At 54.8% G+C, this 25171-nt stretch overlaps 1 protein-coding gene across 1 annotated transcript; it reads right to left on the bottom strand.

Moving 5' to 3' along the window:
- Positions 1-18361: 18361 nt before the first annotated feature.
- NKX2-2 (NK2 homeobox 2) lies at positions 18362-19687 on the bottom strand. Its single transcript, XM_059469330.1, is given in 3 exon segments — positions 18362-18970; positions 19245-19449; positions 19451-19687. Coding segments are annotated over 3 exon segments (822 nt in total). The 5' UTR covers positions 19502-19687; the 3' UTR covers positions 18362-18404.
- Between the last annotated feature and the right edge of the window lie 5484 nt (positions 19688-25171).

The following is a 25171-nucleotide window of genomic DNA, read 5'->3' as shown; positions in this document are numbered from 1 at the left end:
GATGACCCCCGTTCCGCCGGAGGTCGCCGGGATGCCGGGCTGTGCAGATGTGATTTCCAGGAGTGCAGATGTGATTTCCCAGCCCGGCTTGCCTCCCGGATGATAATGACACGCTCGGGGCTCATTTCCACACGCAAGTTGTCCTTTGCCGTGCCAGCCCGTGCCGGTCACAGCGGAGGTGCTGACCCCGGTGCGCCACAATTGACACGGAGATGGAGGCTGATTTTTTGGGGGGGGGGGGCGTTTTTCAATAATCCAGTATAAATGCTAATTTATTTCTCGGCCCGAAAAGCGATGGTTTCCTCTAAATAATCAGCGGTGGCCTCTCTCTCTCAGCGCGGTGGTGGCGGCTCGCCTCGGTTCAGCTCTCACCAATAATTTGCAGAGATTAAAAGGGTCTCGGAAACGGAGGCTTAAGGAATTGCTTTCTAAAGACCTGGCGAGATTGGAAAAGGAACCCCGGGTTTCCAGCGCACTCTAAAACCATTTCCACGTAAAACCCCCGGAATTAGGGAGTTTGAAGCGGCGCTAAATGGGCTGTTCACGGGCAAGGCGAGAAATTAACCCGGCACCAACCGGGACACCGCGGCCGCCGGGGAAAAAAATCGAGCCTTGAGCCAGGAACTGCGGGCTGGGATGCCCGAGGGATGCCCGGCAGGAATGCCCATCGGGAATGCCCATCAAGACTGGCACGGCCACAGCAGGACACCCTGTGACAGGTCTGGTCTGCCCTAAAGTCAGGTTTAGGAGGTCCCTGTCCACCCAGGTCTTTACATGATGATAACTTTCATGGCATGATGTTTATCCTTGTGGTTGTAGGTTTTCCTTATTGTGGCTTTTTTGGGATAACCACCCCCCTCACACACCAATAAATACATTGGTCTCACACAGCCTTCCCTGGGATTCCTGCTTGCTGGATGGATGTGTTTTCCCGCGGGGTTTGGGGGACAAGGCAGCTTTAATCCTCCCTGTGGAAGGGGATGTTTGCAGCTACTGAGCTCCCAGGGAAATGTCTTCTGTCCTCAGATACAGCTGGGAAAAGTTTCTGGAAAGGGAAAAGAGTGTGGATGGGAGTAGAGCAGGTTCCAGTGCAGGCAGCAGGAAAGTGAAATATCCCAGAGAAAATTAAGGTTTTCCTAATTATTGAGGTGGCAAGAAATACTCTGTGTGATATCCCTGAGGCATCTCCTCCAGCTTTTCCTAGGATTACAGAATGCAGATGTTTCTCTGGCACCACTCTATGCCTGAATTCCTAATCCTGGATCCCTGATCCCAGATTCCTGACACCTGCCCCATCCCACCTGGCAGCAGCGTGTGCCACCGGCTCCTTTGTGCTGGGCCCACTGCCTCTCTCCCCTTGTTGAGGCTCTGTTTTTCATTCTATAATGTTTTCCCAGTTTCATTAGTGGGAATAACAAGGCTGGCTTTCCCTGTGGCTGCAGCATGGGTGAGGGAACACCAGGAAAATCCAGGCTCCTGAGTTACTCCCAGGTTTAAATTCCCTCCTGGCTTGTGCTGCTCGTGACTGCTCCTGCCTTTGGAACAGGAGCCCTTCCACATGGTGGATGTTTTCCCATGGGTTTTACCTGTGGGATCACCGTGGAATTCCTGCCTGGTTTGGGATGGAAGGGACTGGAAGGACCATCCTGTGCCAAGCTCCAGATCAGGTTGCCAGGGTCCCCGTGCAGCCTGGCCTGGAGCACTTCCAGGGTTATCCAGCATTCCCATGCTCCTGGCTGCTGGGTTCAGTGCATGTCCAGCACTGGTGACTTGGAAAGAGCTTTATCCCTGCCTCTGCTGCCCAGGAGAGATCCTTGTGCTGATCCTTGTCCTGGTGGGGAGGGTGAAGGAGCCAGAGGCCACCCGTGTCCAGCTGGGAAGTTCACTTCTGACGGAGCTGGATCTGCACATGGGTTTTCTTGGGAAAGAGGAAAATAAAAAGATGGGAAAACCTCCATTTGGATTGGGTTTAGATACAGTGTGAGGAAGTCATGAAGTAGAGACCCTTCCTGAAGGATGATCTCCACAAATTCTAAAATCAGAGCAATATTCCATGTACGGTTAGGAGTAACCTTAGTGACTCGGTGCCCTGGAGCTTCAAAGTGGGGAGAAATCCCCTCTTTTGGAGGAAAAATCCATCCCTCTTTTCTGTGCAACCCTGACGGGTAGGATCGTGTCTGATGGGTGCAGGAGCTGACAGGGGAATCGGGAATGTGTTGCTTCCCAGGGGTGTGGAGAGACAGGGAAGATGGTCCAGCTGTGGATGTGAAATGGGGATCAACTTGTGGGTGTCAAATGGGGATTTTGGGGTATTTACCCCCCTGCCAGTGGCAGCTGAGGAGCAGCTTCAGGGCTTGCTCCCCATCACTGGAGCAGAAGGAGCTGGAGCCCAGGCATGGCAGAGGTGGAATTAGCCTGGGACAAACCTGTGGGAGCTGAGGTTGTGCTGTGGGATCACCTCAAGATGGTACCTGACCAAGAGGCCCTGAGCCCCTTGTGCTGCTGGATCCTTCATCCTTCTGGATTTTCCATGACTGGATATCAACTCCTCCTGGCCCTGCTGGGTCCTGCCTGCAGCTCCAGACCGTGCAGGCTGTGAAACACCATACAGGCATCCATCTTTTAAATCTCACTGAGGGACCCATGGAGGCGGCAGGGCAGCATCCTGGGGTTTGTGGGACAGTCTGGTGTGGAGGTGATCCAGATCCTGGATGGGGAATGCCCAGAGCTGGCAATAACAGAGCAGGACAAGACAGGGCCAGGAGGAGTGTGTTACACTGGATTTTGAAGGATGTGGTCCCAAAGGAGACGAGTTCTGCTCTCAAACCAGCACGTGGTGGTGGGAGATGTCTCCCAAGCTTCCTCCACAGAAATCCCTGCTGCTGTAGCCACCTCTGCCTGGATCCAAAGCTGTTCCACAGGGAAATTCCCTCTGGGCTGTGGGAGGCAGTGGCAGGATGGATAAGTGCCCTGCTGATGTGCGACCGGGTTCACAGGGGTCTTATATTGAATGAAGAGATGAGGATCTGACTCCATGTTTCAGAAGGCTTGATTTATTATTTTATTATATATATTACATTAAAACTATACTAACAGAATAGAAGAAAAGGTTTCATCAGAAGGCTAGCTAAGCTAAGAATAGAAAGGAATGATAACAAAGGCTTCGTCTCAGACTCTCTGTCTGAGCCAGCTCACTGTGATTGGCCATTAATTACAAACATGCAACATGGGCCCATCACAGATCCACCTGTTGCACTCCACAGCAGCAGATAATCAATGTTTACATTTTGTTCCTGAGGCTTCTCAGCTTCTCAGGAGGAAAAATCCTAAGGAAAGGATTTTTCATAAAAGATATCCGCGACACTGGCGCCTTCCCAGCTTTGGGAATCCGCTGCTCCATCACGAGGAGCAGCATTCCCGTGTGGAGCTCTGCAGTGCATGGTCCCTCATGGCTGATGGACATTACCCAACCACTGGTTTGGGGCTCTCACTTGCAGGAGTCAGCACTTTGGGGTGACAGAAATCCCTGGGAACATCCCATTGTTGAAGTGCTGGAATAAGCCAGGCTCGGAAAAACAGTGGAGAAGTTTCACACTTGAACAAAGCCCCCGAGCAGATGTTGGAGAGGTGCTGGCCCCTTCCAGATGGGGTTAATAAAAGACTTCATTAGGTTTAAAAAACAGAGGAAACCGAAGTTAAGGACCTTCTCCTGCGTGCCGTGCTGTTCTCTCCTGCTCAAGGCCATCCTTTTTCCCGGGGCCCGGGTTCCTGCTCCGCCTCATTGTTCCCTCCCGGTGCTGCCGTGCCGGCTCTGACCCGCCGGTGTCACGGCTCCCGGAGCTGCTTGTCACCATGGAGTTGGCTCTGCAAGGCAGCAGCGGCATTTCAATCACCCAAACCGGGCTCAGAGCTGCCTTCCCACCTGGCACAGCCCAGAAATGGCAGCAGGATGATCCCAAACGGATGCAGGGATGAGGGGCTTCGTCCCTCGCTCTGCTTTTTCCCCCTGAACATCTCCCACGGTGAATGAGGAAAGGGAGTGGAGCTGGGGGAGCTGAGGATGGAAGGAGACACGGATGCCTGTAAGTCCTCGCTCTTATTTTCCTGCAGGAATCTGCCCTGCTCTGGAACCCTTGGGAATCATGCTTGAGTCCTGGGGTGTGGTATTTTTGGGATCCCCAGATGAGGAAAGGAAGGAATGAATCTGACTCCATGTTCTTAGAAGGCTAATTTATTATTTTATGATCTATATTTTATTAAAGATACTAAATAAATATATTAAATATATTAAATGAAGATACTAAATAAAGGTATTAAATAAATATAATACTAAATATAATAGAATCGTGGAATAGCCTGGCATTGAAGGCACCTGAATAAATATAATACTAAAAAATACTATAGTATTTTAATATTAGTAAATATAATACTAAAAAATACTATACTAAAACTATACTAAAGAATAGAGCAAGGATACAGACAGAAAGCTGAAAGATAATAATGAAAAACTTGTGATTCCTTCGAGAGTCCCGACACAGCTGGACTGTGATTGGTCATTAAGTCAAAACAATTCACACGTTGGATAAACAATCTCCAACCACATTCCAAAGCAGCACAACACAGGAGAAGCAAACGGGATAATTATTGTTTTCCTTTTTCTCCGAGGCTTCTCAGCTTCCCAGGAGCAAAATCCTGGGCAAGGGGATTTTTCCAGAAAACATGACAGTGACACTGGGGTTTTTACTTTCAGAGCTGTGGATCTCACAGGGGCAGGATTTGGGGTGTCCCATGGGGAGCTGTCCCTGCTGGGCTCCAGGTGTGTGGGTGCACTCCCCAGTGCCCAGCAGCACTGGGAACATCTGCTCAGGGAACAAGGGTAGGGCTGAGAGCTTTCTCAGGGAGTTCTTGGGTTTTGGCTCCTGCCAGGAGCCAGCCTTGATGACTCTAATTGTTTCGGTTTTAATTGTTGCGGCAGGTCTGGTGCGGGGCTTGCTCCAGGTCTAACCCCTCTCTGTCAGCCTTGATCCAGGGGGAAGCTGGTGACTCCATGCTGCTGAGCCCCTCTTCCATCTCTGGGAAAGGAATTTCTGCCCATGGGAGGCGTGTGACAGCTTTGGGTGTGTGTGATGGCTTCGGGTCTGTGTGACAGCTTTGTGTCTCTGTGCCAAACACACCCCTGAAAGTGGGACAGGGGCTGGGGCCTGCCTGGTGGCCACTGGCAGGGGTGATTCTCACTAAGAATAGGGAAACAAAACGTCCTGGTGGATGAGGGAGAGGTAGGATGGATGATGTCCCTGGGAAAGAGCAGAGCCTGGGGCTGGGTGGTGCAGGGACAGGGATGATCCCAGCCTGGCATGGGCTGTCCCTGCCCAACTCCACAGGGGGACATGACAGGTTATTCCTCATTTCTCAGTGATTCCAGCTGAGCTTCCAACAGTCTGGGGCTCTGTGGTGTGATCACAGAACCACTGGGGCTGGAAAATCCCTCCCAGCCCATCAGTCCAAGCTGTGCCCGATGCCCACCCTGTCCCCAGCCCGGAGCACTGAGTGCCACCCCCATTCCTTCCTTGGATGGCCACTCCAAACCTCCCTGGGCATTTCCAATGCCTGACCACCCTTTCCATGAAGAAATCCCCTCTGCTGTCCAGGCTGGATGTGCCCCAGTGCCTGGCACGTGGAATGCTCCCCACCCCAGCGCCGGAATATTGACAGGGCACCTTTGCCGTGTTCGTTCTGGCGTTAAACTGCTAATTAATTATGACATTTGTGCTACTTCATTCTGCGCCCTGGATCTGCAGAACCTGGCAGGCAGTTAATTAGCTCTCTCTATGCAAAGGATACAGGGGGAAAAAATAATTGCTTGAGGAACAGTCATGGCCTTCTCTCAGCGAGGTCCTACCTACGAGCTGCCTCAGAGCTGCGCTCCCAGCGACACCTCTGTCAAAGGCCAATCCTTTGGAAGAGAGATTTGAAGGAAAAGGTTATCTGGGAGATGTGCCTGCCTGGCTGTTATTTAGTGCTTGTAAGTCCAAGGGAAATCAATTATCTAAACAACTCCCGTCGTGGAATGGGTTTCTTTATTCTTGTCTAAATATGTTCTCATCTTTGTCTGTCTGCATGGGGATGTGTGCAGCCAGCGAACCTGAGAGCGAGGGAGGAGCCCTGGCCTCTCACAACCCATGCCTGGCAAGGCTCAGGGGCTTCCCTGCCTTCCTGTTTGAAAACAGAATTTATATTCCAAAAGAGCTGTGGAGGGATGGGAGCCCCCAGTTTCACCCTCCCAAATTCTCTTTCCAAGTGTATCCTGGTTTCCCAGGCACACAAACGTGCCAAACCCCTCCAGGGGCTTCTCTGAAAGTGCTTTTGGGGTGGTGCTTTTGGTACCTTCTGCCTGTGGGCAGATCTTGCTGATTTGGGGGGCACATGTCCCCAAACCCCCCTCAGAGGGTTTGGCAGCACATCCCCCTGGAGCATCCCCCTTCTCTGTTTTTGCCACCTTGGCTACTGCTGGAACAAGGAGACCTTTCAGGTGCCTTCAATGCCAGGCTATTCCACGATTCTAACCCAGATTTTTTTTTTATTTTTTTTTTTTTTTTTAGCAGCACACCAGGCACTGCACTCCTCATTTTCCACCTTCTCTAACGAGGAAAGGTCCGCGACCAGCGCGGGCTCATCAGGATACAAGAGCAGGTTTTTGCTTTGGGGCCAACAAAGACGAGGAGGAAACCAGGATAATGGAAATGGTGTTTGTGCCTGCAGGGATAAACAGGAATTTTCTTAACCAGATTGGAACCTCCAGCAGGTAACTTGCCCTCTGCTCCCCCTGCGAGAAAGTTGTTTTATTAGCAGATAGTTCCATGTTGAGGCTGCCACGGGAGTGTTGCAGTAATGGAGTTGACATCTATATAATGGAGTTGACATTTTATTCAAAAGGGAAAAGAAAAAGCCTTAACAAACAGGGGTGCCCCCCTCCCCCTGCCTTTCTTCCCGTGTTTTGCTGCCATCGATCACATCAAGCCGCACGAACTTTGGACGGCCGCCCGTGCTGGCAATTTAATAAAATTCCACACAGCCCTGGGTGCTTCAGGGACAGGGTGGGGGACAATCAGCCCGCTGGGAACTTGAACTTGGCTGAGAAATCAAGGCAAGGGCTTTGTTCAACAGCAAAGCACCACAATTCCAGTTGGTTCTTGGCAGCACGCTTGTGTTAACGTTGTGTGCTGGTCCCCGCGTGTGCTGGATGCTTTTGGGAGAGGGAGAACAGGGATTCCTGGGGAACAGGGATTCCTGGGGAACAGAAATCCTGTCATCTCCTGTCCAAACTGCCTCAGGGATGGGCTGCTGCTGCAGGTTCTGGGGTGGTTTGGGTTGGAAAGGAAACCTCTCCCATGTCCTCTGGGTTTAGGACAGCAGGGACAAGCAGGCCCAGCTGGGCCCATGGAGGTGACAGAAAGAATTCCAGAGAAAAGACCCGGGATGGAAGCACCAAAGCACCCTCAGTGTATGACATTCCTGCAGCCATTCCTTCCTGTGGGGAGTGAGCCATCTGGGATTTGTATCCCTGGTTTGGGCGAGCAGGGAATGACCCACAGCTGTCCCCTCTGGTTGTCCCTTGGTCTGGGTGTAGCAGAAGGATCACTGAGGGAAAACATGAGCTCCCAGCCCCCAAAATGCTTTGGGGAAGTAGAATATTTTTAATTAACTCAAGTTAAAAGTCCCTTTGGGGCATCTTTCCCCTGGTGTGTGATTTAAGTCACACATCTCCCTTTCCCCCCTCCTGACAACCCGGTTGCTGCGGCCCGTTGACATTTGTGTTTCTGATGTAATAATCAGATGCTAAAACACTGAGATTACATTTGGATCAACACATTTGGTTCTTAAACCCCGAAAGTAATTATCTTTTCTCATCTACAACGGATGGAAATATTATTCCATTAACCATTAAGCAGCTCTGAGCTGGGGCTGGTGTCACTGTTGCGAGGCCTACGGGGATTTTAACCTCAGCTTTTCCCCATGGCCAGAAACTTTTTGTGGAGCTGTGGGTGAGATTTCACGGGTGGGAACTGCCTCAAGTAGAATGAAGGTTCTCAAAACCTGGCCTTGAGCATTCCCAGGGATGGGAATGCCTCTAAAATCATGGTTAAATTCCTTTGGTTTTGTCTGCCAAACATCTTGCTGGAGCCCAAGTTAGTGAGTGCTCTCCATGCACCCAGCTCTCCACTTGGCTCCCTGCAGAACAGGGATGCACCCAGAGCCCCTCAGGCCCCCTTTGGAAGGCATTCCCAGGGAGGAAATTGGTAAGGAAGTCAATAACAGCACGTGTTTGAAGTGGGACTTCAGCTCAGGGCTGGGAACACTTGAGGAAGCTCTGGCCACAATTAAGCACTTAATCAGGAGAGAGCGGCAATTTCCCCAGCGCAGGAACCACCGAGCACACATCCAGACATGGGAGGGAAAAGTGTCTCTGTAGCAATTAATATCCCTCCTGATGGAGCCTGGGGATGGCCTCGTGGAGTGACTTTTGTGGCACAGTGGGTGCCAGGGATTTTCAGAAACACAAACCCTGGTGCCTGAGATGCTGCTCAAGGGGTAAAACTGCTCCTCCGGTGCCACTGCTGCTCAGTGGGTCCTCTCCTGCTGGCTCTGCTTTCCCTCCCTTGGAATAACAGCTGAATTATCTCTTCTTCCCCGCTAGGTGCTGGCTGGAGACCTCACCCAAGCATTCCAAGAATAACAGGTTTTCCAGGCAGTTTTCTGGGTGCAGAGCTGCCTGAGGAAGGTGCTGGTCCCTCAGGAGATGCACTGGGTGCCTGCCCTGCTGCTTTTTGTTGTTTTTGGGGTTGTTCCTCCCCTGTGCCTCACCCAGCAGGTGAGGCTGGGCTGGGCTGGGCTGGGCTGACGATCTCCCTGCTCCCATTTTTCCCTCCCAGGGAGCTGCTCCGTGCCAAGCTGTGGCAAACTCAGGTGCAAGTTCTCTGCTCTCCCCCTCCTCCCCGTTCCCAAAGTTTTCAGGGCAGATCTGGGAAGCACTCAGTGCTCTCTCCACTCGTTCCACACTCGATTACAGATAATGGCTGTCGAGGTTTATTGTTGGTATTTTCTGGTTTGTTGCCTCTGTGGCTTCTCAGAACTTCTTGTTCCATCTCCAAACAGCGATGAACACGGAGCCTGCCGCCGCCAGCGTGGCTTCTCCTCCTTGGAGCACCTGATTCAAAGCCTCCTGAAGTCACTGGGAGCTTTTCCAGTGGATCTCAAGTCAAGAATCTTCCAGGCTGGCGCTGGCTTTGATGGGCTCTGAGTGTGGCACACGAGGCACAATGGGCTCCTTGTTCCTCTCCAGCTCCCCGGGAGCTGTGCTGAGCCACGCTGAAATCATCCCAAATAAATGCAGATTAAACCCTTGTCGTTATTTTGGGGGGGTTTCGAGGGGCACAGACAAAGCTGGGATTGCTCTGAGTGCAATTACCTCTGAGAGCTGTGTGGGCAGCTCAGGAGGTGCAAGAGGAAGCCTGGAGTGGTGGGAGTTATTCCTTAAAAACTCACAGTATGGATAAACAGCATGTCAAAGCAGGTATCTGGAGCATTTTTAGCTGCTCCACTGCGGAGTTCCTTCCCAAAGGTCCCCAAGGCAGCCAGAGGAGGAGTTAAGGGAGGCTTTTCCCCCTCCTGCAGCCAGATGGGATGGAATAAATCCCTCCTCACACACAGCCAAGCCAAAGCAAATATTGTGCAGTGATTAAGTGGCAACCCAAACAGAGGCAGGCATGCTGCGGGCTGAGGCAGGAAACCTTGGGCTGCAAACCTCAAGATACTGTTCACTTAATTTGGTTACGTATTTGATGGCTATCTGGAGTGGCCCATGAATTATTGATGGAGAAAAGCTGCTGTTTGCCTTTAAAATCGAGCTGCACAAAGTAGAGACTGGGTATTTAGGGGAGTGAGTGATGTTTGCATGGGGCACTGGAGAGGTCCCCAGTGTCCCTGCTGGTGACCAGGGGCAGGAGCTGCTGGAAGGACACATGGAATTCTCCCTGTTTGATAATCAATGGTTATCATCAATTAGGGAGCAGGAACGGTGAAGCTTTTCAGCTCCTCCATGGCTGAGGTGGAGCAGGAAAACCCCAAACCCAGGAAGGTGCTGTTCCCTGCCCTCGGGGTGTGAACAGAGCCTGGAACGACGGGGTGGAGCTAAACTGGGATTGCTCCCGGATTCCTGCTTGAATTCCGGCACAACGGCAACACCCACATGGAAAATCTGGGCTTGTTTATCATTTTCTTCATGCCAGTGGCACAAACCCCATGATGAGCCCAGCCAGATGGCCTCAGGCACGCCACTGAGTTGATTTATCCCTTCACGGGTGCTGGTCCAGGGGAAAAAAATACAACACATTTTCCAAAGTCAAAACTTCCCAAAAACAAACGAGGTGAGCAGGTGTCTCTGGGCAGCCACACAAACCAGGATAGATGGAGCTGGATGTCATAGGGGTGTTCCCAGATCTGCCAAATCCCTGCTGGACATCTTTGCTGGCCCTGGAGGTGACAACATTTTGATGTTGAGCCACTGATGTGCTCCATTGGGACTTTGGACAGGCCAAATTTTGGGTGGGTTTCTGCCACACAGCGCTGGGGCTGCTCTTCCATAATCAGGCATTCATTATTTATTATTTGCAAACCCATGGTTCAAGAGGAAGGGAGGAGAATAAAAATTTATCCTGAATGGACTCCACCAGGGCAAAGTGACCTCCAGTGTTAGCATTCCTCTGACTTTTTAGCTACATTGTGCAATCTGTTTATTGATTAATTCTCCTAAGACATTGTGTGGAAGGGAGGTTGGGTTTCCCGTGTGTGGGGTGCCCTGGGATGCTCCAGGAAGGAATTGGGTGCACACTGAGTGACCATTCCTCCTCCTCTCCCTCCCTCCTCACCACAATCAGCTCGCTTTGCTCTTTGATGGCTCTGGGGTGTTTTATTTTCGCCTCATTCACAAACCCTTGAGAGAACTGAAATACAAAAAGCTGGGGGTGCTTCCATTGCCTTTTCCCCCGTGTGATATGGAGTTTTAAGTGGCCCCACTCGAGAGGGACCAATCAAGGAGCTGCCTGGAACCCACAGCAAGCAGCTGCCACCCCAAGTCACCGCTAATGACAGCCCTGAATTCCCTTTTGTGGTGGGTTCTCATCCAGCTGTTCCCTAACTCTGAGAGGGACATCAAAGGCCGGTCCTGCATTTATCCATAGCTTAAAAAGCACCCCTTGAGCCAGGAGGGGATTTTGCCCTTTAAGGCCTTTGTCTTTGGGTGTTTTGGATATTTAGGATTGCACAAGGCGTTTCCATCCTGGCAGGGGGAGCTTGGTGAGGTGCCTGGCACTGCCAGCATTCCCTTGGGTGTGGAAATCCATGGATCTGGTGCAGAGGAGCACAGACAGATTGGGATGGCCGTGATGGATCAGCACCAGTGGGGCCAAGGGTCCCTGAGGGTGGAGTGGGAATTCCCAGCATCTCCCCCTGGGAGGTGTTGAAGGGGTGGAGGCCCCTGGATCTGAGTTTGTGTCTGAAATCGTCTCTGATCCCTTCCCTTCTTCACCTGTGACGGGTCTGATGTGCAACCAGGGCCTCTCTCCCGGCTGGGGGAATTCCAAGCCCCTCCGGATACGTGTGGGGCAGCATCTCCCCTCGCTCTTAGGGCACAACAAGGCTGGCCTGGGAGTCACTGGTTTAGTCCTGGGCTCACCCCATGGGCTCTGCCTCAGCCAAAGGGGCTCCAGAACCACTTTCATGGGATTGCTGTGGGATTTTGGGAAAGCACCTGGGGAAAGAACTCAGGGGTCACTTCCCTGCAGCTCCCTCTGAAATGTTTCAGGCTGATGCCTGTCGTACTCTGGGAATGAGCAACGCTCCTGCTGGTGTGCAGGCTGTGGAAGGAGAGTGCAGCCCTTCCCAAGCCACTGGAGTGTGAAGGGGAGGAAGAGGATGAGCAAAGCCTTCAGCCACACTGCTGCACCCCCAGGGAACACCTGCACCAAGGAGGGTTGGGAATTGTGTTACCTGTGGGATGTGCTGCCAAGAGCTGTGGTGTGGCAAAGGATGGAGGCATATCCCCGAGGATTTGAGGGATTTATGGCCATTTCTACCCAAAATTTATCGAGGCTGAGTCACTTGGCCTGATTTCGGGTTAGGAATCCTGTGTGGTGCTTTCATCTCTTTTAGGAGTCAGTGACTTTTTGTGGGACAGCTCTAACTGGAGAGGGGAGAAATAATGTCTGGATAACAGCAGGGAAGCTCCATAATGGGGTAAATCTTCCAGGGATGTTCTTTTTAAGACTCTTGAACAACCAGAGTTGAACTCTTTCCCTTCAGACAGGATGTGTATGTGGGAGCCAGGAGTGATGGATCCCACAGGTGGTGAGGAGGAGCAGCTCCATCCCTGCACATCCAGACACACAACCACACCTTAAACCTGTTTTATTTTCCCCTGAAATAGTTGAGCCTGCTTGGCCAGACCCAATCAGAGGCAATGATTTGACCAGCACGATTTGACACAATTTATTTCTTGCAGTTTTTATCTCATGGAGAACTTTCTCCCTGAATTGGGGCTGAATCCTACAGAAAGCAGCAGATCCCAAGGCAGGATTGAGGCACTCTGTCTGTCCAAGTGAACCTGGAACAATCCCAGGGATGTTTGTCTGAGCTCTTGGGTTTTCCCAGCAGATCTGGGATGTTTTGCATTGAGAGCAGGGATGTGATTGCTGGTGGTTTAATCCCAGATGTGTCAGTGGAAATCAGGGGCAGTGCATGAGCCCCACTGAAGCTGCCCAGACTTTGTATGACCCAATAAAATTATGTTCAATAAAATTATGTTCAATAAAAGTACGTTCAGACAAACTTTGAGTTTTGTGGCTGGTGAGACCTGTGGGGCCTGTGGGAGGGAAGGATGCTGCAACCTTAAATCCTCCTTTTTTTTTTTTTTTTTTTTTTTTCCTTCTTTTTTATTTCCCTCAATCAAGTGCTTGTCCTTTGCAGCTGAAGCATCCCAGGTTCTCCCAGTTTGCTGGTAATTTAAATATCAGGGAGGGAGAGGAGGTGGGGATAACATTCCCCAGTGTTGAGCAGGAGAGAGGGAGAAAGAGAGAAAGAGGGAAAGAGGAATAGAGAGACAGAGGGAAAGAGGAATAGAGGGAAAGGGGGAAAGAGGGAGGCTGCTGCCTGCAAGGGCCATGGGGGAGCTGAAGGGAGGGGTCTCTCCTGTGTCTCCCTCCTCAGAAATTCCCTGAATCTCTACATAATTACCGCCAATTAACGGCATTGGGCAAAATGCAGAAAATTCGCCAGCACTGAATGAAACCCAAAATTCAGTGAGGCATCACCTGGAGAGGGAGAAGCCCAGGGCTGTCCTGAGACACTCACCTGTTGTGCCCAGGTGCCTGGTTCCCTCTGGGTGTTCAGTCCCCATCCCAGTGGCTCCCTGTGGGGCGGGAGGAAGCCGTGGATGTGCTGCCTCATCCTCTCCATCTCTCCGGAATTCCACGCCGTCCTCGCCATCAGTTTGTTTGTTCTTCCAGCGTGGAAAGGGCGAGTGCTGAGCACCAAACCCTGCCCGGGCTTTGGGGACACTCTGCTTGTCCCAAAGGTGGGGTTCTGTGGCTTGGGACACTCTGCTTGTCCCAAAGGTGAGTTCTGTGGTTGGGGACACTCTGCTTGCCCCAAAGGCTGAGTTCTGGGGCTTGGGACACTCTGCTTGTCCCAAAGGTGGGTTCTGTGGTTGGGGGACACTCTGCTTGCCCCAAAGGTGGGTTCTGTGGTTAGGGACACTCTGCTTGCCCCAAAGGTGGGTTCTGTGGTTGGGGACATTCTGCATGTCCCAAAGGTAGGTTCTGTGGTTGAGGACACTCTGTTTGTCCCAAAGGTGGGTTTTGGGTGTTGGGGACACTCTGCTTGCCCCAAAGGTGGGTTTTGGGTGTTGGGGACACTCTGCTTGCCCCAAAGGTGGGGTTCTGTGGCCTGAGGAGTTTGAGGGGCGGCACCAGTCCACAGTGAGAGTCATGGGCCAGACCTCATCACTCCCCGATCTCCACGCTGCATTTCAAAGCGATGTCCCCGGTTTAGGGCTCAGGCCGCTCCTCCCGCAGGCCGGGGGTTCCTGTCCCACCCTCCAGCTGCCCGTCCCTCCCCTCGGTGTCCCCGGGCGGCCGCCAGGGTCCCCTCCCCGCGGGGCGGCCCCGACGGCGCGTCCCTGTCCCTTATCCAGCAGCGCCGCCGCGCGGCCATCCCGGCCCGGGGACGGGGGTGTCGCCGGGCACAGAGACACGGAGCCTCGGGGTGCCCCGCTCCGCCGGGCCCGGGGGCGCCGAGGGGCAGCGCAGCCTCCGCCCCGTCCAGCGCGGGGCTCCGCGGGGCTCTGCTGCCTCCCCGCGGCCGCTGCTCGGCCTCGGCGCATAACGCAAGCACAACCCGTCGTTTACAGCAAGGAACCCCTCCAGGGGCGCTTCTCGGGGGGCTTTGGCGGTGTCACGTGCGGGGGAGCCCCGCAAATCTCCGGCAACGCGGAGCGGGGTCGCGGCTCTGCTGCCGCTCCAGCGCCGCCCCCCGGGGCTCCCCCCGGGCCCTTGGAGCCCCCCCGGCTCCGTAATGAACCCGCCGGGAGCTGCCCTGGGCTCGGTAAATATTGGCTTAGCTTCCCCTCGAGCGGCTCCTCGAGCAGCCCCGAAAAACCCACAGCGCCGCCAGCTAAGCCCTACAGTCAACAGGGCACGGGGGGGAGCTCCGAGGGGACAAAACCGGGAAAAACGGGGGGGAAAGGAAACGGAGCGGGCCTGGAGATCGGGCTGAGCTCCCAAATCCCCAAATCCCGACCCGCCCTGGCGGCCGAGAGGGGCTGGCCGCGGTTGCCAGGGCCGGACCCCCATCCTGGAAGCCTCGTCCGAGCCCGGGGCAGCTCCGGGCACCGCGGGGATCCCGCGCAGCGCTGCGCGTCCCGGGGCGCGGGGGATGCCCGGGCTGGGGCTTCTCGCCGCTCTTTTTCTCTTTTCTCCCCTGTTTTCCTCCCCATCCGTTGTTTATCTTTTTCTGCTTTCTCAGGTTATTTTTTCTTCCTTCGCTTTTTCTTATTTTGTTTCGTTATCTTTTTCTTTTCCCTCTTTTCTCTTTCTCATTTCCTTTTCATCTTCGTTATTTTTTTTCCTCTTCCCTTTTATTTTTCTCTTTCCTTTCCCCTTTTTTCTTTTTTTTTTTCCTGTTAATCGTTTCTCCTTTATAAAATTTCTTCTTTCTTCCTCCACTTATTTCCCCATTTTCGTTATTTTCTTCCCCTCTTTTTAAAATTAAACTATTCATTTCCCCTATTATTATTATTATTATTACTACTATTACTATTTTTTTTTTTTCTTTCCCCTTTTTAATTTCTGTCCCTCCCTCTCCTTCTGCCTCCCTCCCTCCCTCCCTTCCTCCCCGCCTTGCACAACCAGGAGCGCGGACAAGAAAGGGCCATTTCTCCGGCAGGCAGCGGGACGTGCCAGCCGGGCTGGCGGTACGGCCGGGCCGCGCAGGGAGGCGGCAGCTGCAGCCCAGCCCGCCCTCAATGCCGCCTTGTTCTGCCCGCGCCTCCGCGGCCGCGCAGCGCGGCTCCGCGGGCTCCTGCGGGGGGACGCGCTCGGGCCTTTCGGTGCTGCGGGGGGGGGGGGGGGATTTCCTGTGAAATGAGAGAGAAACTTGTCAGAGAAGAGGAGAGGCTCTGTTGGCCTTCAAAGAGAGAGCAGAGATTCTTTTTCCTTGCGCCCCCTCTTTTTTTTTTTTTTTCCCCCTTTTTTCTTTCTTTCTTTCTTTTTTTTTTTTTTTTTTTTTTTTTTTTTTCCAGAATAGATATAGCACGAATTTTTAATTCGCCTGCCTTTCACAGACAACAATGCTGGGTTTGAAAGCTGGGCACAATTTGGGTTTTGTCAGGGGTCCCCGGCCCAGCTGGCCATATGGGATACAACATGTAGAACATGCCGAACAATGAGCGCGAGTGACAGCCCGAACAAAACGCGGAGGACACCGCTCCCTGACTCCGCGCTCCGCATCAATGCCGAGCCCCAAAAAACAGAAAACAGCCAAGGCCGAGGCAGGCGAGGCGCGGCGAGGGCGTCCCCCCCTCCTCTCCTCCCGCACCGTCTCTCCCGGTTTTTCGCCGGCTCCTTTGGCTTCCCTGGCTGCGGCTCGTTAATATGCACGCCTCTAACATGCTCACCTCCCTGCCTCCCCCATTGTGCTGCTCTCTGAAGTCTACTGTATATTGTGCAAAGATAGACTGGCCCGGCGGCACGGCAGATATAAGGCCACGGAGGTTAGGGCCACACAACTGGTTTGATAGACTCGCCACAGCCCGAGGGGAATGAGGGGGAAAAAAAAACAAAAAAACAAAAAAAACAAAACAACAAACCACCCAAAAACAGGGAAAAAAAATGGGGATTTTTTTTTAATTAAAAAAAATAAGTAAGGAGGAAAAATTGATAGTTTTCATTCTGTCCGCTCCTGGCTCGCACGCCGGGTTTGGAGAAGGGAAAACCGGCTCTGGTCGCTGTGTTCCCCTCGGGTGTGGGACAGCAGCGCAGCTCCCCAGGGCTTGGAAGCGGCCGCGGCTGCTCCAGCGCTCCGCGGAGCCTCGGTGGTTCGGGGATGGGAGCAGGGATGGGAAAAGAGCGGAGGAAAAATGTGGGAAAAGAATAAAAAACCCCAGCGGCGGCGCGGAGGCTGCAGGATGCTCCGGGATCGCCGGGATGTTGGAGGGCCGGGATGTTGCGGGATTGGGATTTTGCAGGATCGGGATGCTGCGGGATCGGGATGCTGCGGGTTTGGGATTTTGCGGGATCGGGATGCTGCGGGGCCGGCGCCGCTCGTCCCTTTGGCTCTGAACTGCCCCGTCCTGGCCGGGCTCAGGACGGGACGGGGCGGGCGCTGCACCGGCCCCGCGGCTCCTCACCAAGCCTGTTTGGGTTTGTTTTCGTTTTCGGAAGCATCTTTAGCAGCCCGAAAGCCGCAGGGGCGGGCTCGGAGCCGCTGCTCTGCCGCAACCCGCCCCGGGTTCGGTCCCGGTCCCCGTTCCAGCCCGGCACAGCCGCCCAGCCCCGCCTCGCCTCCCTCTTGTCTCTTCTCCCTCCTCCTCCGAGTTTTTGGGGGGGTTCTCCCCGGGTTAACCCTTTCCCCAGCCCTGCCGGCGCATCCCCGAGGGCTGAGCCCGAAGTTCGGCTCTCCCTGCCGCTCGCAGGGGCTCCAGCCCGGGGAGGGGGCACCGGGGCCGTGCCAGAACCCAAATCTCAGCAGCACCGAGCAGCAGAACAGCGCACTCACAGACAGAAATTAGGAAAATATAAATTCTTCCCGCTCCGGTTTTTCGCCGGCGGATGAAACCGACTGTTCCCACCAAAAAAAAAAAAAAAAAAAAAAGCGGTTTTTTTCCAAAAATGAAGCCGGGGGGAGCGTGGGGCCCCGCTCGGCCGTGTCACCCCGGCCGGGCCCAGGCAGGGCTGGCTCGGGGGACGCGGGGCGGCCACCGAGGCCGCGACTTTCCGTCGTTGTTATTGGCTCCTTCTCTACTATTTCCCCTCGAAAAGCAGCTTTAAAAAAAAAAATAAAATTGGTATTAAATGTCGGGGGGGCCCAGGGGGCCGCTCTGCGGGCGGAGAGGGTCTCAGCGTCCGCGGGGATTTTTCCTCCGCTCGGGAATGGTTAAGGCGACCCCCAAACGGGAGAGAGGGAACGGAGCGCCCCGGCCGCGGCTCACGGCAGAGACAACGACGGCGACAAGGGGCAAAAACATCCCCGGGAGCAGCTATGGGGGCCGCAAACTGCGCTCCCCTTTTGGGGTGCTCCGCTCGGCGGCCGCACCCCCGTTCCTCACAAAATCACAGGAGCAGCGCGGGGAGATTTTATTCTTTATTTTTTTTTCCTTTTTTTTTTTTTTTTTTGTAATTCTGACGATCTCCCCCCCCTTCTCCCCTTTTTTCTCCTCTTTTATTTTATTTGTAGGTAGACAGGACCACTCTGAATGGCGCAAAAAATTTCTGTAAACAATGACGCACAAAAAACACCTCCCTTCCCTCACCCCCCGCCTCCCCCCGAAATGAAACCGAACCCCCCCAAAAAAATGGAGGGGAAAAGAAACGGCAGAGGGAAAGAACCCATAATAATAATAATAATAGCAATAATAATAATAGCAATAATAATAATAATAATAATAGCGTTTCCCTCGCCATTCCTTCCCCCGCAGTTTTTTTTTTTTTTTTTTTAATTTTCGGAGCATCAGTCTGTCTCCTTTTTTTTTTTTTTTTTTTTTCTTTTTGTTTTGTTTTTTTTTTTCCTCTCTCTCCCGGTTTGTGCCTGTTAATTCTGTGTTTTCCTCCGCTCTCGGGGGCGTGTGCGCGGGGCCCTCACCAAGTCCATTGCTGCGCCTGTACCAAGTGATGCGCTGTGGGGTACTGGGGGCTGCCGGCCGCGCTGTACTGCGCGTTGTACTGCATGTGCTGCTGCAGGGACTGCGCGCTGTACGCCGAGAACGGGATGCCCGCCTGGAACGTCGCGGCTGCCAAGTCCTGGGCTTTGAGCGTGTGGCACGGCTTGCCGTCCCTGACTAGCACCGGCACGGCCACCCGCCGCGGCGAGGGGAGAGGAGTCACTTCCATACCTTTCTCGGCCCGCGCCCGCTTCATCTTGTAGCGGTGGTTCTGGAACCAGATCTTCACCTGCGTGGGGGTGAGGCGGATCAGGCTGGCCAGGTGCTCCGGGCTCCATCCTGGTCGCCGCTCCCGCTGACCCAGCCGGGCACGGCTTGTCCGCAGTGCACGGGCTGGCGGCCGGCGGCGGCGGCGGCCAGGACCCCTCGGCCAAATCGCCGGAGCCGTCGTGCGGACGATGTCGGGCGACTCGTCCGCCGACGGCTCCGGCGATTTGGCCGAGGGGTCCTGGCCGCCGCCGCCGCCGGCCGCCAGCCCGTGCACTGCGGACAAGCCGTGCCCGGTGGGTCAGCGGAGGGCGACAGGATGGAGGAGCGCCCCTCGGCCGCCCCCCGCATCCCTCCCGCCGCCCCCCGCATGCCCTCAGCCGCCCGGAGGCCGGGCATGGAGAGAGGCAGCCCCATCCATCCATCCATCCATCCATCCATCCATCCATCCATCCATCCATCCATCCATCCATCCATCCATCCATCCGCGGGTCCCCCCACCTCGAGCCGCATCCCAGCGCCCCCCAATCTTTGCTGCCCCGGCACTCACGGGAGTACTGGATGCCCTCGGCGCTCGCCAGCCAGCGCGTGTAGGGATTATCGCTGTTATCATAGAAAGGGCTCTTCAAAGGCAGCGTCGGAACAGTGTCCAAGGGGGTTTGTCCCAAAACTCCCGCTTTCCTGGGCGGCTCGGGCGCCTCGCTCTCCTCCTCGCCACCCTCCGCCGAGCCGTCCTCATCGTTGGTGTCGGGGAGGGTCCAAAATGTCCTTCACCGAGAAGCCCGTCTTTGTGTTGGTCAGAGACATGTTCCGGCCAAATTCCGCCTGGGAAAGTTGGAGCCGCGGCTTGGCCGAGCGCCGGGTCACGGCTGGGCACGCACACGCCGAGCGGCGACAGCGACACTGCGCAGGGACACGGGGAGGGACGGGGACGGGGGGGGGGGGCACGGAAAAAGGGGGGAAAAAATAGAATAATAATATGGATTTATAGAAAAATAAGCGGCGGGGGTTGTGCGGGAGAGAAGCGGCCACAGCGCCGGGTCTCTGCGGTGCTGGTTGTTGTGCCACGGGGGAAAATTCCGAGAGCGGGAGCAGCAGCTGGTTTCGGGAATAGTTTGTAACTCAGGGAGAAAAAATTAAAAAAAAAAAAAAAAAAAAGAAAAAAAAAAAGGGGGGGGGGGGGGGAAAGAGACGCCAAAAAAAAAAAAAAAAAAAAAAAAAAAAAAAAAGGAGTAAAAAAAAAAAAAAAGATCACTTTCTGGATCTTGTTCAGAGCCGCGCCGAACCCGCGCCTGCCGCTGGAAAATCCCGAGCCATTGCTGGAGCGAGGAGTCCATATAAGGCTGGTCCCCACACATGAACCTGCCGAGAGGAGGGAGAAAAAAAAAAACCTACATTAAACCCAGGAAAGGTTGGCCACGTGTGGGCGGGTCTTGGAAGTCAAGTGGATGAAGACAGTGTTTGCAGATGTGAAATTGCGGGTTTTGGGCGAGCTCCGAGCTTCCACCATTGGTGATGAGTGGTATAACGTGTCAGTTAATTACCGGCGCGGGGAGGGTCCTGGGCGCGGGGAGGGAGGCAGAGGGAAGGAAGGAGAGACGGAGGGAGGGAGGGGAGGGAGGGAGGGATGGAGAGAGAGAGAGAGAGAGGGAGGGAGGGAGGGAGGGGGGCGACTTCCCAGTTCTTTTTTAAGGCCACTATTTACATACAAAGAGCTGCGCACCAGCCCCGACGCTCCGGACGCTCCAAAGTGTGTTTCCACCCGTGTTTTCCTCCGACAAAAAAAAACCCCAAATCATCACAATAATAATAAATAATACTAATTTGCCGTTCCCACAGCCTCTCAGTCTGCGCGCCCCGCGCTGCCGGCCCCGCTCGACACCGAAGCGGCTCAGATGGCAAGAGCCCAACTTATCTAACCCGCCTAGGTCAATATTTTGGTTGGGGCTTAGGGATGAGCGCTGGAAATTAAACAGCGAGTAATTGATTCTAGTTTGCTCCGAAATTAAGCGAACTGGCGAAACGCGATCGTCAGGCGCGACCCGGCGAGATCCGGGCGGTGATTGCTGGGGAGGGGGGGAGTGTGTGCTTGTTTGAAGAGGTCTCATTGATTTTGCCACCTTCTTCCGGGGGAATGAATCCAGCCCGTTGGGATCATTCCATGGGCTGCAGCCCGATGGACTCATACACCACTGGATTTTTTTTTTCTTTTCCATCTTTCTTTTTTTTTTTTTTTCCCTTTCTTTTTCAGGGCTTGGGGAAGGAGGGAGAGGGGCAAAGAAGGAGTTCCTTCCCAAGGGAAGGCCGGCACCCCAGGTGTCCCCACGCTCGCACACAGCAGCGCTCGGCCCCGGCCCCGCGGAGCCCGCAGCGGCTCCGGGGCTCGATGCAGAGACCGCCCCTGCTTCTCTCTGTGTGCCACCAACTTTCATTTTCATTGCCTTTCTTCCTTCGTCCTGTTCACTGCACCTGCCCAGGAGGCACACCCTCATGGGGCAGGGCCAGGATCATTATCGTTTTCCTTCCTTCCTTCCTTCCTTCCTTCCTTCCTTCCTTCTTCCTTCCTTCCTTCCTTCCTTCCTTCCTTCCTTCCTTCCTTCCTTCCTTCCCTTCCTTCCTTCCTTCCTTCCTTCCTTCCTTCCTTCCTTCCTTCCTTCCTTCCTTCCTTCCTTCCTTCCTTCCTTCCTTCCTTCCTTCCTTCCTTCCTTCCTTCCTTCCTTCCTTCCTTCCTTCCTTCCTTCCTTCCTTCCTTCCTTCCTTCCTTCCTTCCTTCCTTCCTTCCTTCCTTCCTTCCTTCCTTCCTTCCTTCCTCCTTCCTTCCTTCCTTCCTTCCTTCCTTCCTTCCTTCCTTCCTTCCTTCCTTCCTTCCTTCCTTCCTTCCTTCCTTCCTTCCTTCCTTCCTTCCTTCCTTCCTTCCTTCCTTCCTTTCCTCTTTCCTCTTCTCTTTCCTTTTCCCACTCTTTTTCCCTCTCTCCTGTTTTCCATCCCTTTGCCTTTCCCGAGCCCCGCCCGGGCCGGGTTGGGGCGCGGGACCCAGGGAGATGCGCGGGCCGATGCGGGACGCGGGGTTTGGACAATCTGGGAAGGGGTTCCCCCCACTCCCCTCATTTCTGGACAGGAAAAAGTTGCCCGAGTTTCCCTTCCCGGGGGAAAGGAGCCGCAACGCCGCCGGGCAAACGCCGCCTCAGGCTTCCTCCTCCGCGCCCATCCATGGATTCGCACCTTCCCATCCTCTCCCTCGCCGCTCCCCCCACTTTTCCTGCCCCAGCCCCCAGCCTGCCTCCCATAAAGTATGTGATGTGGCTGACAATGCCCAGGGATTTTTTTTTCCCTTTTTTTTTCCCTTTTTTTTTTTTTTTTTTTTTTTTTTTTTTAAGCGAGCCCCAGCGCGCATCCTGGGTGGTCGGCCCCGCGCAAACACAAATACAACCCGACGGCTAAGCTGGGGACAATGTCCGCAATGTAGACAAATGTCCGGCTCCTGTTGGAACCCTTTGTGTCTCGGCGCAGTTTTTGCATTTATTTCAGTGGCGAAATAATACGTGATTGACGCCCTCTTTCAGCGCGCCCTAACTGTTGGGAATAAATCTGAGGTTGTTCCTAGTTGTCATGGTATTCAACCGCACTCAATGGCTATCTCTTCATCCATTGCGGAGTCCTCCTCCTCCTCGATATCGAGGGAACCCCTTCGGGCCGGCCCCCGCCCGCTCCTTTGCCCCGCTCCGACACCGCCGATTCCCACTGAATCCCGGAGTTACCGGTGGATTCACCCCGGCCCGGGTGGGGAAAAAAAGAGAGCGGCGATAATCGCGATAGCGGCGGGACGGAGAACCCCGACAGCAGCCGAGCCCGGGGAGGGGAGGGCAGAGCATCCCCGGGGCAGCCAGCGCGGGCCGGGCGCCGCGGGGCTGGCAGCTCAATAGCAATAATAATAACAATAATAACAATAATAATAATAATAATGATGATGATGATGATGATGATGGCGATAAACACTCCCACACCCGAACCCGAGGCCGCGGCCCGGGCAGAGCGTCCCGGACACAGCGCCGGGGGTCGCGGCCCCCTCCCCGCACCGCCGACGGCGGGGACGGCCCGGGGCACCGTGACGTCACCGCCAGGGGGTGTGACGTCAGAGCCGCGCGGGCCCCATGACGTCAGGAGGGGGTCGCGAGGCCGGGACACTGCCCCGCGCCGGGGTCGCGCTGCGTGGGGCCAAAACCCGACGGCAGCGCCGCGACTGTCGCGACAGAGCCGGGACCGCGCCTTGTCCCCTCCCAGCACCCGCGGGGCGCCCGCCCCGAGCCCCCCGCGCTCCACGGCTCGCCCCACGCGTGGCGGGGATGCTTCAGAGCCGGGACAGGCCGTGACAAGGCCGGGAGCGCTGGGACCCTCCTGCCCCAGCCCCCGGCGCTGAGCGGCCCTCGGGGACACGGGGCTCTGCCCACGGGGACCCATTCACGGGTGGCTCCCCGGCCCGTGGGGCTAAGGATGATTTTTCTGTTTTTTAGGATCGGAAAGGACAGTCCCAGAGGGTGGGAGGGGGGAATGCGGCCTCCCGAGCAGCTGCCCGCGGTCACGCGTGGGCCCCAATGCCGGCCGGGTCTCGCCACGCCACGGCGGCCCGTGGGGCTGATTTTGAGCCGTGTCCTCGCCTTTCTCCTCCCGGCCGCGGCCCGAGGATGATCCTGCTCCCCGCACGGCCCCGGGGCTCCCCCTCTGCTCCCAGCCCCGCTCCCCTCTCCGATCCCACGCACGAATCGCATCGAGTGTAACAACACATATTGCAGGAGAAATGTAGGAAAGGGCGCTGGGCAGGAGCCCGCCGCTCTCCATTCCCCCTCCCTACCCGGCTCCATTCCCGCTCCCGCTCCGCCGCTCCGGGAGCGGCCGACAAGTGGATCAATTTATTGTTTGATGGAGCAAAGATGCGAGACATTGTTTTCCCTTCCCCGCAGCCCGCAAATAAACAAACGGAGCGCGGCTGCACCTTGCCGCTCGGCCCGGATTAGCGGAGCCCGCACAAAGCCTTTTGTTAAGGGACAGGTTGATTTTATCTCCTAGAATGAGATCCACTTGGCATGAATGGGGAAAGGGAAGAGCAGCCCGTGTCCTGATAATTGTCGTGAGGAGCTTCACCTCGGGAGCATCCCTGTAAGTAACACCCTCTTTGTTTTAAAGTGTGCAGGAGGGAAGAAGAGCCGCCACACCAAAGGGGACAGCTCTCCCCTGGCCGTAAAAATATAGAACCAAAATTTAAAAAATCAGAGTAAAACCATGGCAGAGAAATAGCATCCCGCGCACGGAGGGCTTTAAATCGCATTTTCCAGCCCTGGAGAGGAATTCTGCTGCTGCTGCTGCTCGGCAGCGGCTCCGGCTCGGAGGGGACCGGCCACGCCAGGCCGTGGGCACGGAGCCCACGCCACGGGATTGCTCGCACGCCGGCAGCGAGAGAGAGAGCTCCATTAAAAAAAAAAAAAATTAAAAATTAAAAATCGTATTTCCTAAAATCAGGAGAACCGGAGCCTCCCGAATCATCCGGCGCTTACAGGAACTTAATTGTAACGGAGTTTCTGCGGGCTGAAATTCCCGGCTCGTTCCTGGCTGGAAAAAATGGCATTAGCAAAGGCGTTAAGGATGGTTCGGGGGAAAGAAAAGGGAGGAATAAAAAAAAGGGGGGGGGAAAAGGGGGGAAGATCCCCCCGCACGCAGGAAGGGAGCCAGCAGCAGCATTCCCTATGGAAGCTCCAGGGAAAGCCCCAGTGCCCCCCAAAATCCCGGCGCCGGCCTGCTTTTCTCCGGCAGACAATTAATTCTTTTCCAGGACATAGGAATCTAAATGAGCTTCCCTATTCTCACGATTGCTCTATCTCCTTCCCCCGAAGCTTCAAAGGCGCAGAAATCCTTCCAATTCACCGATATTCCTTATAAATCTGGAGATGCGGATCTGCCCCGCAGCCAAGCTCCCGAGGTGGCGAATTGTCATAGAAATTGGGATTTCCCCCCCCGAAACCCCCCTGCTCCCCGGGGGCCGGCGGGGTTATGGCAGAGCCGGAGGGCACATGTTAGGGCTTTGATAAATGCACTTTAATGAGATTTTGGAAATTATTGCCCATAGTGATGGAGGCTGTGGGGTACGGGCACAAAGCCGGGAGCCCGCAGCCCCCGACCCACATTTTGTCTTATTTATTTCCCTGCAAGCTGTAAGCCTGGCCCGGGGCTCCCTTCCCCTTCCCAGCCTATTCCAAACCGGTTTATTGGCCGGACCAAACGGGGGTGCCCCCCCCGGAGCCCCCCGGCTCTGCCCGTCCCTGTCTCCAATGATTAAACGTGTCCCGACGAGATTAAGCTTTGTCAGAAATGATTTTTCCCTGCGGGGCCCGCCGGCCCCGGGGCGAAGGCAGCAGCAAGGCGGGCGGGATTCGCTCCCTTATCAGGATTCGCTCCCTTATCAGGATTCGCTCCGCACCCCCGCGC

This window comes from Ammospiza nelsoni, chromosome 3 (assembly GCF_027579445.1).
Source record: "Ammospiza nelsoni isolate bAmmNel1 chromosome 3, bAmmNel1.pri, whole genome shotgun sequence".
Classification (NCBI taxonomy): domain Eukaryota; kingdom Metazoa; phylum Chordata; class Aves; order Passeriformes; family Passerellidae; genus Ammospiza; species Ammospiza nelsoni.
This window is presented reverse-complemented; position numbering and strand designations above follow the sequence as displayed.